The 15,009-nt window shown below is 38.9% G+C and overlaps 1 protein-coding gene across 2 annotated transcripts; it reads left to right on the forward strand.

The window, feature by feature from the left end:
• Window positions 1-671: 671 nt before the first annotated feature.
• On the forward strand, window positions 672-10,042 carry LOC144654188 (uncharacterized). Of its 2 annotated transcripts, none has more exons than XM_078514276.1 (4): window positions 672-742; window positions 2,833-2,955; window positions 5,655-9,249; window positions 9,887-10,042. In XM_078514276.1, the coding sequence occupies exon 3, from the start codon at window positions 5,675-5,677 to the stop codon at window positions 9,245-9,247; it is 3,573 nt and encodes a 1,190-aa protein (XP_078370402.1). In that variant the 5' UTR covers window positions 672-742; window positions 2,833-2,955; window positions 5,655-5,674; the 3' UTR covers window positions 9,248-9,249; window positions 9,887-10,042. The 2 variants fall into 2 exon arrangements, with proteins under 2 accessions (XP_078370402.1, XP_078370410.1); XM_078514284.1 differs by having other exon boundaries at window positions 9,890-10,029.
• The last annotated feature ends 4,967 nt before the right edge of the window (window positions 10,043-15,009 follow it).

Here is a 15,009-nt window from a genome sequence, read left to right on the forward strand (position 1 = left end):
GATAATCATTTTGTTAAAAGAAAATAATTTCAGTCAAACCAAATATTAAAGCAGTCAGGTCTGGATTCTTTTTAACTAAAATTTGAGATAACAATGAAGTTTAGAGTGCAAAAAGTATTTCTGTTAAATACAAATCACTAAGTTGTACATAATAAGTTTAAACAAAAGAAACCAATATAATTAGCATAAAGTTGTACAATTTAGCATTACTGTTCCACATATAGTGTTTGCAAACTACCATTACTGTTTTACCCGCCTTGGCCAATGGACACCTTTTCGATATTAGCCGGTAAACATTTCACTCGAAGGCCTTTCAGAGACTTAAAACAGAAGCTCTAATTTCTGCTCATGTAAACATTAAACTTTCCAAAAGTAGCCCAGTGAACGAATTAGACTATAACATAACATTCCTAGAACACAACAAAGCAGTTGTAAGTTTGCAAACAAGTTTCGGATGCATTCAGATCCATCCTTTAATGTAGCTGACGAATTCTATACATATATACAAGAAATGGAGAAAAAAAGTTGAAACAGATGCCGGCTCCTTGTTATGCAGACCCTTGTGATACCTGAATAGAAAACCACCTGCAGCGGCGTGTTTGTGAAGATATGGGAATAATTAATATAACAGTTTGTAAGAGAATGAAACAACTACATTTGAAACTTGAAACTGAAGTAGATATTAAGAAGAAAGCCATCACGAAAACAATTTCGTCTTCCGCTTTCGATTTGGAACAACACGGTAAGTACAGCTTGTATGTTGCTATGAATTTGAATAAGGAATTAGAAATAGAACTTTAATACTTCAGTGAAATCAATATTGATAAAGTTCACTGAACGGCTGATCTGTTTGGTTCGGAGTTTAAAGCCAAAATATACAAGATTTTCATCGTCGCGGCCATCATATAAAATGAATCCTTGTTTTCGATGCAAAGACAAACAAAACGGAAATATAATGTTTTCGGGGAATTCCGAAATTTTTTTCAAAAATTCTTCCAAATATTTGTTTTTAACTCCCAATATATCGCTATCTGGTCTGAATACTTACGGATCTTACGGACATTCGAAATCCGAAATAAACACTATAAATATGTCATTCCATGTTAGCCGTCGTCTTCTTTCTGGTTGGTATCCGCTACTATCAAAAACATTTCGCTTGCGACCAATTGGCATCGGGCGCGATCCATTGGACCAAAATTTTCGGTTTGAATTTTCGAAATTTTCATCTTCAAATGGAACGGTATTTTCCACTTGAATCGGCCAGGCTAGTTCCATTCCCGCAAACAGTAAGAAAACTGAGATTTACTCCCCTGATAATTCTGAAGCCATCTATCCTCACTAGCTCAAACGTAGCTCCACGCGTTTTTAAACGTAAAGAAGCGAAAAGTTTACACTGGAAACACATACGTCTGCTTTTATGACATCTACGGAACATTTGGATGCACAAGATGTGCTCTATCGCATTCGTTTAAGACAATTATACGTGGTGTGCACGTTCGACTGCTTACCAAAGCTGCAAGCACCGTGTTCAATAACGCAGTTTATAGCGCGCCGCAAGAAGACAAGACGAACACTGACAGGCGAGAGTGGAAGACGCCAGCGATGTCGATTCCGGGTTGGGAAAAACTGGGCCCGAGCATAAAGGCGAATGGAACAGGATCCGAGAATTCCGATTTCCGGATTGAGGACAACCTCCAGAAGTAGTGACAAAATCACGACGGATCTTTCCATTTGATGTACGGAATTCCGAAAAATTTGGTCCAATGGATCGCGCCCATCATTTCATAAATAATTTCCAAAGTAAACCTCCGCGTTAGAGTTGAGAACAGTTTGGCAACTGGTTAAAAGGGTCTTAAAATAATTTAATTTTATGCGTAAACTTGATCCTGTTGCGGCCAAGTAAAGACCGCGTGAATAATTGTATCTGAACCGACCGGTTTCGATTGCAGCTGTTCAGGAGAACAATTATGAGACTTATAATTGCATTATTTTGTTGTGAAAGATTTCCAGTTGGGTTCTCAGTTGTGGACCTATTTTGTTATTACCACCTTGAATCAATTATGAAGCTGTGATTAAGTACAGACAATAAGCTTTCTACTTCAGTACTTGCTACTGCAGTTTTTATAATCTTTTCTTTATAATATTGTAAATCTAGTAAAAACATTACCGAATATTTACTGGTAGGCAATTATGCTCGCATCGTATTTCATCCATGCGAGCTAAAACACATGAAAATAGCGATGTTTGTATGTTAAAACATTCAATCAAGCAGATTGCGGTTCTTGTGCACTTAAACGTATACATGAAAGCCTGAGTATTGTAACACACCAAAATAAGTGAGTTACAGTTGAACCCCGTTATTTCGAACCGTCAGGGGAAACAAAAATTTTTCGAATTAGGGGGGGTTCGAAATAGCGGATATTAAATATCTTGGGCAAATCTAAGGGAAACGGGTTTTTTTATTTAGGGGGAATCAAAATAACCGAGTTCGAATTAGCGAGGTCAATAATTAGATTTTTTATGCCATTTTGACCACTGACCGCCCAGTTGCACTTGTTGTTTATCAAAAAACGGTTTATTGATACCTTTTGTTTGGGTAAAAACAAACTTGCGCCACAGCCCAGTAATTGCGTATTTTTCAAAATTTATGAGTATCCCGGGAACAGTTGTTTGCTGTTTATATATATCCTGCTTTCACATCCCGCCATCTAAAAAATGCTGGGTTTTTTTTTCATGATTCCTTTACATTTCCTCCCACCGGAATTCACGCTTCCTGCAGAACATATTTTCCTGTAGCCTTTATCTCGTCTAACTCTTGTTCTTCTTGTTTAGCCTCACATCTTGGTCCTCATCTCGACGTACGATTCACGATTCACAAAGGAAATAATCAGAGTGATCGCACGGCAGCTACACAGTATAGCGTTATCGTCTTCCTTATTTGATAGGGACAACACGGTAAGTGTGGTTATCGGTTGAACCTTAGCCTGCGTTGGAGCCGGACATGTCACAAAATCCTCGATATGGCCCGACGTACTATACTGGCGGTTTAGACTGTCTGCGACGCAGGCTATCTAACCCTGGGGTATACTTTATTTCTCAAGTAGAATGCGTTTCTAATGCAATTTGAAATATTAAGGGACCGGTCACTATTGATGTAGAGGGGGGGGGGGGGGGGAGAAAGATATTTTGGAAAGATCAAAATTTCTGTAAGGCCCCCCTCCAGGCTATGTAAGTAGCAAGTGACGCTCCTTCTTTATTCAATATTTACGAGATGACCCCCCCCCCCCTCACCTCATTTCTCATTTCATGCACGTTACATACAATCACAAGCTTGCACACTAGTTTTGATGCAGAAAGGCTGGAACACTTAGTCAACCAAGGCTTCTTTGCTATGTATTCTCTTCCAGCAAATAAATAGGGCAAATTTTGGACAAGTTATGTGTATAAAGTAAACATACAACTTTTATTAACTCCTTAACTTTGGAAAAGTGATAGATTTTACAAATTATGCTTTCATGGTGAACACAAATGTAAGAACCATGCAAAATATAATTCTTTTCCAATGATTTTCCTAAAGTTGTAAAAGGACTACTTTCTTGTTGTTATATCATGCTTAATTACTTCAGTCTTAGGCTATTGTAGTGATAATCATTTTGTTAAAAGAAAATAATTTCAGTCAAACCAAATATTAAAGCAGTCAGGTCTGGATTCCTTTTAACTGAAATTTGAGATAACAATGAAGTTTAGAGTGCAAAAAGTATTTCTGTTAAATACAAATCACTAAGTTGTACATAATAAGTTTAAACAAAAGAAACCAATATAATTAGCATAAAGTTGTACAATTTAGCATTACTGTTCCACATATAGTGTTTGCAAACTACCATTACTGTTTTACCCGCCTTGGCCAATGGACACCTTTTTTTAAGAGGTGTCCATCCCCCCCCCTAAACTTCTTTATAATATTTTTTAGCCCACCCCCCTCTTGCTAATCTGAAATAGCCTTGACCCCCCTTTGTTTTCATCCCCCCCCCCCCCCCTCTACATAAATAATGACTGGTCACTAATTAAAACTTCCACTTTTCGATATTAGCCGGTAAACATTTCACTCGAAGGCCTTTCAGAGACTTAAAACAGAAGCTCTAATTTCTGCTCATGTAAACATTAAACTTTCCAAAAGTAGCCCAGTGAACGAATTAGACTATAACGTAACATTCCTAGAACACAACAAAGCAGTTGTAAGTTTGCAAACAAGTTTCGGATGCATTCAGATCCATCCTTTAATGTAGCTGACGAATTCTATACATATATACAAGAAATGGAGAAAAAAAGTTGAAACAGATGCCGGCTCCTTGGTATGCAGACCCTTGTGATACCTGAATAGAAAACCACCTGCAGCGGCGTGTTTGTGAAGATATGGGAATAATTAATATAACAGTTTGTAAGAGAATGAAACAACTACATTTGAAACTTTATTACAAAAACAAAAACAGCTTGAAGTTTTAGCGGCACATTACTTATATAGTATTGCTTAAAACTCAATGGCTTCTTGGTGAGGGACAAGGCGAAAGCAAAAGGGTGCGAGGAAAGCAACCCCCCCCCCCCTTTTAAAACTGCATAAAGGGTCCGTGTACGGGTTACCATAGCACCTTTTTGTCTCTGAACTTCTCAAGCAATTACAGATCAGAGTTGAAGGCTATAAAAACCCTAGCATTTAACCATTCTTATTGTCTCAATGTTGATAGTCTCAGCATTTTAACTAACGAATATTGGGCTAGGTCAGTCAAAAGTATGGTTGGCCATCACAAAACAATTCTTTACTATCTGGCACCTAACAAAATAGAGTTTGTAAAAAGGGGAAACGTATCCAAATACTGTAAATTACATTTCACATTTTATACTTCTTATATTTTAAAGTTTATATTCTATTCTCATTTATTTTTTCTTTTATTTATCTATTCATCTATGTAGTAAGGTTTTCTCCTAGAATTAAAGTGTAAATATTTTTTAACTTTATGTAGCTTAGATATATTTTTAAAGAAATAGTGTCCCCAATTAGTTTTTATAAGCTAAACACTATTGACACTTTAAAAAGTCCTTCCTTTCATTCATTCATTCATTCATTCATTCATTCATTCATTCATTCATTCATTCATTCATTCATTCATTCATTCATTCATTCATTCATTCATTCATTCATTCATTCATTCATTCATTCATTCATTCATGCATGCATGCATGCATGCATTCATTCATTCATTCATTCATTCATTCATTCGTATCCAGATACTGTGTTTTTAGAGCAAAATGGCTATTAAACATCAATAGCTCGGTTCTAAGCTTCTTTAATTTTCTGAATTTCTTTTTTGGCGTAAAATGATCTTTTTTCTCCACTGGTTTGATTGTTCAATATTCGAAACAAAATAAATGTTTGCAAGCGTAAGCAGGAATTTGTCCAGGTGGATTAAGGCAAGAAAGGAAATTCAGTTAATTCAAACTGTGTGACTCACACAAAACTCAGGGCGCGTCACTCAAGTGCAAATGACTGCTTTTCTAAAGTTGATAACTGTGCCGCGCCGTACCTTTAAACGTTAGCCGCTGGTTTAAAGTTTCTTCAAGCTTCTTGTTTTAATTTTATTTCTTATTATTAATATTAGGTTAACAGGTTACGTTTTTAATGGTTATGGACAACGCAAAAGAAGTTCCCCAAGCTCTCTTTATTGGCATTGCAGTGGCATCAGTTTTGCTTTACACTTATCGATACAGTAAGGCCATTGAACTGTTCAGTGAATGCTTGGTTCTTCTGAAGAGGTATTCTCCAAAGTTAGAAAAGGAGACTCTAAGCAAACTTTACGCCCTGGTATATCAAAGGCTGTTTAATCTTTACTGTCTTGTCGGTGACTATAAAAATGCTGTCTACTGGGGCGAGGAGGGATTCCATGTTTGCAGCGAAATTGGTGATGTTGGAAGCGCAGCTGTGTTGGCAGACAAAATTGGCGATTTGTATCAGTCAACTGGCGAGCAGGGGAAAGCCAAAGAAAAATACGAGGAAGCATTGGCATTGTACTCAAGCGAGCTAATGACGTTCAATCTTTTTGGCGCGCCCGTTATCAAGCGAAGAGAGCATTTAAACAAAATGCTTGTAGTGGCAACCAAAACTGGAGACAAGAAAAGGGAAGGAGGGCTTCTTAACCAGCTGGGTGAGTTGTCCTTGTCGCTTTTCGAATACCCTGAAGCGAAGGACTATTTTTTAAAAGAACTTGCAATTTCGCAAGAAACTGGCAACAGAAAAGAAGAAGGAAGAGCCCTCGGCTGCCTTGGCTATCTGTATAAAACAACTGAAGAATACCAACAGGCAAAAAAATATTATGAACAGGCAGTGGCAATCTTGGAGGAGATTGGTGAAATGAAAAAGTTAGGAGAGGCCTGTAGCGAGCTTGGAAGAGTGTGCAACAGTCTTCGTGAATTTCAAAAAGCAAAAGCATTACAACAGAAGGCTCTCGAAATAAGCGTGAAAAGTGGGGACAAAGGTGGAGAAATATCATATAACCGACACCTAGGTGGTGTCCACATGTCGCTAGGTGAATATGATGAAGCGAAAGAATGTTACAAAATGGCACTCACAAAAAGCAAAGACATTGACGATAGAAAAGCGGAAGCCTATACATGCAGTGATCTCGGGGTCTTGTATCGCGAACTGAACGACTTTAAAAAGGCTGAAAACTATTGCAAGAAGGCACGTGAAATCTACAAAGAAACTGGTGACCTAGAATACGAAGGATCTGAAAATAGGGAGCTTGGAGACCTCTACCGTTTTCTCGGCAAATATGAAGAGGCAAGAATCTGTTTCGAAAGAGTGCTTGCTATAACAAAACAAATTGGTGATAGAAGAGGGGAAGGAGATGCAAATTGTTTCCTTGGTGGTCTTTATCAATCAATTGGAGACTATGGTAAGGCAAGGGAATGCCATGAACAAGCACTTGCTATCTCCATAGAAACAAATCACCCCAGAGGGCAAGGAGTAGACTACGGCAATCTCGGAACTGTCTGCCAGCATCTTGGTGATTATGACACGGCATACAAGTACTATAAGAAGGCACTGGAGATAAACATTCGAACTGGTCACAGCGAGGGAATAGCTGCAGCATACGATTACCTGGGAGTTGTTTGTCAGCATCTTGGGGAATATGTCAAGGCTGAAAATTTTTGCCAAAAAGCCCTTGCAACCGCTAAAGAAATTGGCGACAGGAGAAAAGAAGCAAACATCTTATCCAATTTGGCAAATATACAGACAAGTGTTGGCGAACCTGAAAAAGCGAAAGCGTTCTACGAAGAGGCACTCCAAATCAGCAAAGAAGTAGGAGACATTAAGCAAGAAGCTGTGATGAGCAGTAACCTTGGAACTGTTTACCAATCTCTTGGTGATATGACTAAGTCCAAGAAGTTTCTCGAAAAGTCACTGGCAATCACAAAACGAATTGGAAGCAAAGATGGAGAAGGATCTGCTCTCGGTAGCTTAGGCGTTTTGAATGCTTCACTGGGTGAATATGCTAAGGCGAGGAAATGTTACGAACAGGCTTTGGAAATTGCAAGACAAACCGCCGACAAAAAGGGTGAAATGACAATGAACAGCAGCCTAGGATCATTGCACTTGTCTCAGAATGAATTACAGAAAGCATTAGAATTTTTCAAAACAGCACTTCAAATCTGTGAACAAATGGGAGACGTCCATGGGAAGAGCATGAGCTATTGCCAAATAGCAGGGGTATATTTGGTGTCTCAAGATATTCCCAAAGCTCTATCGTATCTCTCAGCGAGTATAAAGAATCTCGAAGAGATGCGAATATCAATTGGAGAAAGCGAACATTTCAAGATGGGGTTTGCTGACAAAAATGATGCTCCTTATCGATTAATGGTTACCGTGTTGTTGAAACTAAAATGCGTGAAAACGGCTTTGTCAATCTCTGAACTTGCACGTGCCAGATCACTAGCAGAGGTAATGGCAACTCAATATTCCTGCCAGCGTTTGCCCGGTTTTGATACCAATCGTTTATTTGACTTCACGAATGTGATCAAAAACAAATCATGCACATGTCTATCATTTTGTTTTGTTCACGAAAATCTTTTCTGTTGGATTTTAAAGGCTGGCGGGGTAGAAGGTGCATCAAGAAAAGGTCTCACCGCAGAAATCCGACCTCAAGGTGCATCCATTCAAGACTGGCTAGAGAATTTAGCTAACCAATCCTACAGAAAGTTTTTACTTTTGCAAGGAGAACGCTGTGAAGATCGCTCGCTGTTTTTATGGGATAAATATACTGAAGCAAGATCCCCATCAAAACCTGAAGAAGGTGTCACCACTTCTCTGGTCACAGACCAGGAAGAAGAAGAAGAACAAAAGGAACCACAAGCTCTTAAGAATTTGTATAGCGCCATCATAGCCCCTGTTCTTAAATTTTTGAAAGGATCTGAGATAATCATCGTTCCTGATCGTTCTTTGTACAGAATTCCTTTTGCAGCGTTGATGGGCGAGAGTGGAAATTATCTGTCTGAAAAGTTCAGGATCCGTTTCATTCCTTCGTTGACGACTCTCAAGCTGATCCAAGACAGTCCAGCGAACTATCACAGTCAGACGGGCGTACTGATTGTGGGTGATCCTGAAGTTGGCCTCCCAGAATTATGCCCTCCACTTCCCTGTGCCAGAGAGGAAGCAGAGATGATCGGACGGTTGCTGCATGTTCGCCCTTTAACTGGAAAACAAGCCACCAAGCAAGCTGTGCTTCAGAAGATACACTCAGTGAGTCTTATTCACATCGCTGCACACGGCAATGCCGACAGAGGAGATATCGCCTTAGCCCCTGCCCAGCATATAAAAGGCAAACCGAAGAAGGAAGACTTTGTACTGACAATGTCCGATATCTCAAAAGTTCAGCTGCGAGCCAAGCTGGTCGTGTTAAGCTGTTGTCACAGTGGACTTGGACAAATCAAAGCTGAGGGAGTTGTTGGAATCGCTCGAGCGTTCTTAGGATCTGGTGCACGCTCCGTGTTGGTGTCTCTGTGGGCTGTGGACGACAGTGCAACGATGCAGTTTATGAAGCAATTCTATGGACACTTGGTCCGTGGGAAGAGCGCCGGTGAGTCTCTCCATGAGACTATGAAATGGATGAGAGGAAGTCCACAATACTGTGAAGTGAGAAAGTGGGCACCATTCATGCTGATTGGAGATGATGTGTCATTTAAGTTCAAAAAGTGAATGTAAGTGCTGAGTTTCATGTTTTTTGGCGTTACGCTGATGTACATAGTTATTGGATGTAGGAGATATATGTAGAAGGTATGCTGGTCCAATGGTAATATTGGAGGTGATGTGTCATTTAAATTCAGGAAATGAATGTAGAATGAGCGTAGACTGACTTATGATTTGTTTGTGGTGCACACGGATTATAGTGCGACTGCTAAATGCAACTAAGGACACGCAAAATATTCTGTATTCGATTTTTTTGTTATCGATTTCCAAAATGATATTAGTAATCTTACAACCTGTACACTACAAAACTGATAAAATTGTGTCCATTTTCTTATTTTCATCTTTTCAATACTCACTCTCTTTAAGTCAAGTTGCAAAGAACTTTATTGGAATGGGTAGTTTGGTTTGAGTAGTAGCACTGTAGAGGATCATGTAGGAAGTATACCCAGTGTTTATGCTGTCTATACGCTATCAACGGTATTCTCAAGTTTGTTGTACAAAGAATCAGAGAATGTCAAGTGGACACGATTTTTTTTTTGAAGGTATAATTATGAGAATGACAAAGATGCGTTAGCAAACCCCTTTAGATACATTAGGCTATAAGGCAGAGCCTGTTATTTCTGACGCATTTTTGTGTGTCTTTTTCAGCAGGAGTCAAGTACCAGAGGGAAATAAAGAAATCTGACAAGACAGACTGTGATTCATCTTGTTGTGGAAGGACTACAAAAAGGACCAGAAGTTAAGATTAGAATTATACATGTAAAAATCTTTTTGCTATTTTTTTTTTACCTTGATGTTGACGTAGGATGTTTGAAGATCGTCGTTTTACGCTTTGAGGTAATGAAACTTAGTAGGCTTGAGCTTCTCCAGTCATTTGATCAACAGAGGTATAGAGAAAAATGTAATGCTGAAGCCAAAGTAACGTTTTTGAAGCGCTGAGCAAATTGGTTTGCGTATATATTTCATCGACATTTATGTTTTCTATAGTAGTGTCCTTTCCTAAGGATAAACTTTACCAGATATCCTACCACGTATTGTTTGAAAATGAAAGTGTAAAACTATTACATTATTGTACATTTGGACGCTATACAGGGCGTATTTATTTGTAACATACGTGTATAGCCGTCGCATATGCCCGTCACGGGCAAATGCGACGGCTATACGCGTATGTTACAAATAAATACGCCCATAATTGTGTAATTTTGGAATTTCCTGACAAGTGTAAATATGGAAGCCGTCAGTTGTAGTTTCCTTGTATTTAACGATAATTGAGGACGTTAAAATGTACCGGTTACTAAAATTTATCTGAAAATTTACTACAGAAATAGAATTGTGTAGTTGAAGTAAAAAAAAATTGACAAAGTCGAAGAGAGTAAGAATAAGGCTCGGAGACGCATGCAGATGAAATTTAAAGTAAGTGCTTTGATAGAAACATGCAAAGACTGTTCCCGCTTAGGTATTGAACATTAAAATTAATTTAGTTTTAATGCTTGGCTACTCCTTTAAGCGCTCTAAAATTTGAGCTTATGCAGATATGGCATTAATAAACGGTTTTCCATGACACAAATCAGATATTTGAATTGTTTCGTTGGCAAAATCGACAAATCAACGAAGGTAAGACCTCGTTTATAAATGAATTTCCCCGCGACCCTCTTGGTTACCTTCCTTTCATTGCATTTAACTGCACACAGATGAGATTTTCGGCGCTGACTCGTTCCCAGTCGTCTCTCAGTTAGAGAAGCGCGGCCGACGGTTCACCGCGGTCAAACGTCTCAGGCAGGTTTTCTTTCCATTTCGCCGTTTTTGTTCAAATTGAAGTGTTATTACGAGCAAGGATAGATAAAAATAGTTGCCGAGTGAAAGCATTATCCCATTCCCTCAGGTAAACCAGTGTTTTTACTTTTTAAGAGCGAATTTTTTTGTAGACCGCGTGAAAACAAAAATATGCGGTACAAACTTCCAAAGTCATCTACCTTCATTTTTGGCTCAGAGATACCTTATGGTAAGTCGATAAACGTGGTGTATTTTTTTCGTTTAAATCTATTTTAATTTTCGAGAAAATATTCAGACACTGTAACGAGTGCCCGGCGACATAAAATGGCCGAAACAAGAGCGACGAACATGGTCACAAGAACTTAGCTCATCAAAAGCGTAAATTGAAGATGACCTTTCTCAAGTTTGTATATTTGAACAGGAGGCATTGACGAATGTTATGAGTCTAAAATAAGGATAATCAACTGAACTGTGAAATCCAGGCAGGCGTTTAAAAATCGCCATTTTCTCATTGTTTACAGATTTCATTTTGGAGACGTTTTTCACGAAGTACTTTTGCTATGCGGTATAACTCGGATTCGCCTGAAACTTTGGCTTAGATAAGTAGAAATGATGTACTTTTTAATTATATAAAAATTTGCTCTGGGCTTTTGATTTTATCCAAGAAATAGACCGTCCTACTTCGAAGAAATCGCTCGACAGTGACTTATGTAAACAAAGCAAATAATCGAATTACGCAGTACACTTTCTCTTAATAAAAACGGTAGCCAAAATTCGAACACAATCTTATCATTTAGCTACGCACGAGTTTATTTATTAATATTTTACTCTTACCTTGCAAAAGCAGTGGTAAAACATTGTTTTTCTTCATTCTTGACATTCTTTTACCGGCAAATTGCACGGGCAAGCGGCTATGTTGCTTATGATGCAATCAGTCGATATTAGCAAAGGCCCTCGTAAACATGGTATTTCTTGACAATTTTAACCACATTTCAGGTTCCATACAGCCATTCGTGCAAGGGACTTGATAACACGATGAACAGATTCACTTAACGACGTTTTAAGCCTCAAATGAGATGTTGTGAAATTCAAAGAACGGTTACATGTCATTGCTCGTGAACCCTCGTATTTGTCACGCAATGAGTCACGAACTCCCGGGGGGTGGGTGGGTACTTTACAGGGGGATCCCTTCAAAGTCTGCATTTTTCAACTGCCATTTAGATACAGTCGACTCCCGATAACTCGAATTCACGTTTTAAAAGTTTTCTCATGCTCTCTTGTTCGTCCACATGTGCAACCTCTCAGTCGGTCATAAAAAAGTCGCTTTTTGAACTCCATTTTCCCTTTTATTTATTCAATACAAAATAATCAAGATGTACAGACTTGAAAAAGCACTGCATCTAGCACCAACGGTACGGTAATTTGTACAGGCTTTTTATTCCTGTTAAAATTATTATACTACTATACGGAACCCCATCTGGGCGTGGTAAAAGCTTTTTTAATGACCCCGGAGCCGGATACCATTTCTATGTCTTATCAATGATCTGAAGACTGCCAACAAATCACGAGAGTATGTTTTACTTTGAGTGCAGCTCAAAACGGAACCTTTTTGGTTAAACTGACAGGCAGCCTGCCACGTCCTGAACACCCTATATGTGTGACCAAAATCCGTAACTTAACCATAATATGGGAGTTCACCCTTCCTGCTTCCAATACACAGAGGAGTCTGTCAGAAACGTTTTTACTTTTATTCATTTTACTTTGGGGGGCTGATCAACTTATCAGTACGAGATAACTAGGAACGTCCCGCACACTTTTAACGGGATCGCAATAATGTTCGACTGCATTCACATAGGCCTGCATAGCAGGCGTCGGAAAGGGGGGGGGGGGGGGGGGGGGGGGGGAGGGGGAGCTGGGAAGAGGGAGAGAAAGAGGGAAAAAAACGTAGGGGGTTCTTAAGGCAGGCGTTCCCTCTTCCCCGTCTTTTTCCCTCCCCTTTTTACGCCTGCCGCGCAGGCTAGCATTTACTCGAATGCGGTGCTGTTTCAGCATATTATTACGTCAGGAAAACGTTACATAATCGACATTTGTTATCAGACGGCGCTAAGCTCGATTTTATATATATCCGTCACCACCGTTGCCAGAATTTATCAGACTAAAACAGAGAAAAAGAACAAATCACACTGTGTTAGGTTTCTCCTTTTTAAACTAAATAATATCGCATTTTATATAACCACAATATTAAACGGACTGAGAACTGACTTACAATAAACCCCTTCTAGCTCGAATTCGATGACGATAACGCTCATTCATGAACATAGCGCACTCGAGGCGTCACAGTTTCTATCCTTCGAAGCTTCACTTATTGGGTAATTTACGATTCCGATTATAATTACATAGTTTGTGGAGGAAGAAAGTGGCATTTAAATTTTGAAAGAGTTTGGTCTTAAATATAATATTCATGAAAAATTGAAATTCCGGACAATCGGAAATCTGGATAATCGAGGTTCGACTGTACTTTCTATAGAAAATTAACAAAAATCGCAGACTTACCAGACCCAGCAGGGACAAATATGCCCGTACGTCGAAAGATCGTTCTCAAAAGCGCTTTGTTGATTTCCGAGGGGGACTCGCCTATGAAAGTGACGGGGGTATAAATTTTTGATATTTGGTCTCACTTAGGGTCTTCCGCGAAAAAATAGCAATATTTTCAGCCAAAATGGTCTCGTTCAGGGTTATACACGCAGAAATATACAAATAGCAATTCTATTTTTAGTTTTTTGGAGGCGTCTAGGGGTCAAGAAAAGCTAGAGCCACACTCAGATTGTTCTCTTTTAGGGGTTCTTTTCAAAATTTCTGACGATCATCCCCGTCCGTTTCATACAGTCCCCCCGGGTGTTGATTCCGCGGTCAGACTTGCGTGATTTCCCTTTTTGGCATGCCTCAATAATTCTGCGGGAACGCGGCACCGTTGCGAACCTCTTCTCCATCCATTGCCCAGAGAAAACCGATGAGCTGGGCAGATAGTAATGTCCGAAATATTCAAAGGTACATTGAAGATTGATGCCGCGCTAAAATGATATGAACGCAGAGGGAGTATAACAGAACTTCTTTCCGCAGCTCGACTTCGCATATCTTGGAGGCAGTATCCCCCAACTAATCTTTGAAAGGAGTAATTGATTTCCATTCTATACTCTGTAAAATTCTCTACTTATTAAAAGCACGAATCAACAAAATAAATTATCAGTTCTTGTTTGCTTTGGAAACTATGGCGCGACGCTCATTATATTGTTAGAGCTGCACCTAATCTAGTTTATTTTTCCTTTCTGTTTTTTAAATAGAATCTCTGATATTTAAAAATGCTATTTCCACTTTGTTAAAACAAAAAATATGTGACCCCTTTCTTTAATCCGTGCCAGACCTTGACGTTAAAACCCCTCCCCAAAATAAAACCAAAAAATAAAAAAATAAAAGTTACTTCGAAAAAACAAAACAACCAAAAATACAGCTGCAGTACTCCGTTAAAAATGCAACAACAACGGCAACAGTTACTCAGTGACCTTCCCCGTTTCAGGTTTAATAATTTTTTTTCTATAGTATCTTTATGTGTGTTTTTTTTTAACGTGAAAACGTACTTTCATCTACATATGCCGTGACTTTTTTGAAAGGGTTTTTAGACTTTTTATTACCCCGTTTATGTGCCATTACGTTTATATTAAGCCCCACCAAAACCACTTACGAAGTTGTATAAATCCAAGGATTATAACCGAAAGTTTACGGTATTTCTCAAAGTACATAGCCCATCAAATTTAATTCAATGGGTAACCTCCCCTCAAGTGACATATCATTGCGTGACAGATGTCAAGCCGCCATTTTCGCTCTAGTTGATCTTCTGCAAAAACAACGGCCAAAACGCGGTTTTTAAACTGTGAAGCAAGTTTCTTCTATGAATTGGCCGTTTTCACTAAATGTGGTTGGAACTGTGAAGACCGGAATGC

The sequence above is a fragment of the Oculina patagonica genome, chromosome 1 (genome assembly GCF_052425735.1).
Source record: "Oculina patagonica isolate OP01 chromosome 1, crgOcupat, whole genome shotgun sequence".
NCBI classification, from domain to species: Eukaryota; Metazoa; Cnidaria; class Anthozoa; order Scleractinia; family Oculinidae; genus Oculina; species Oculina patagonica.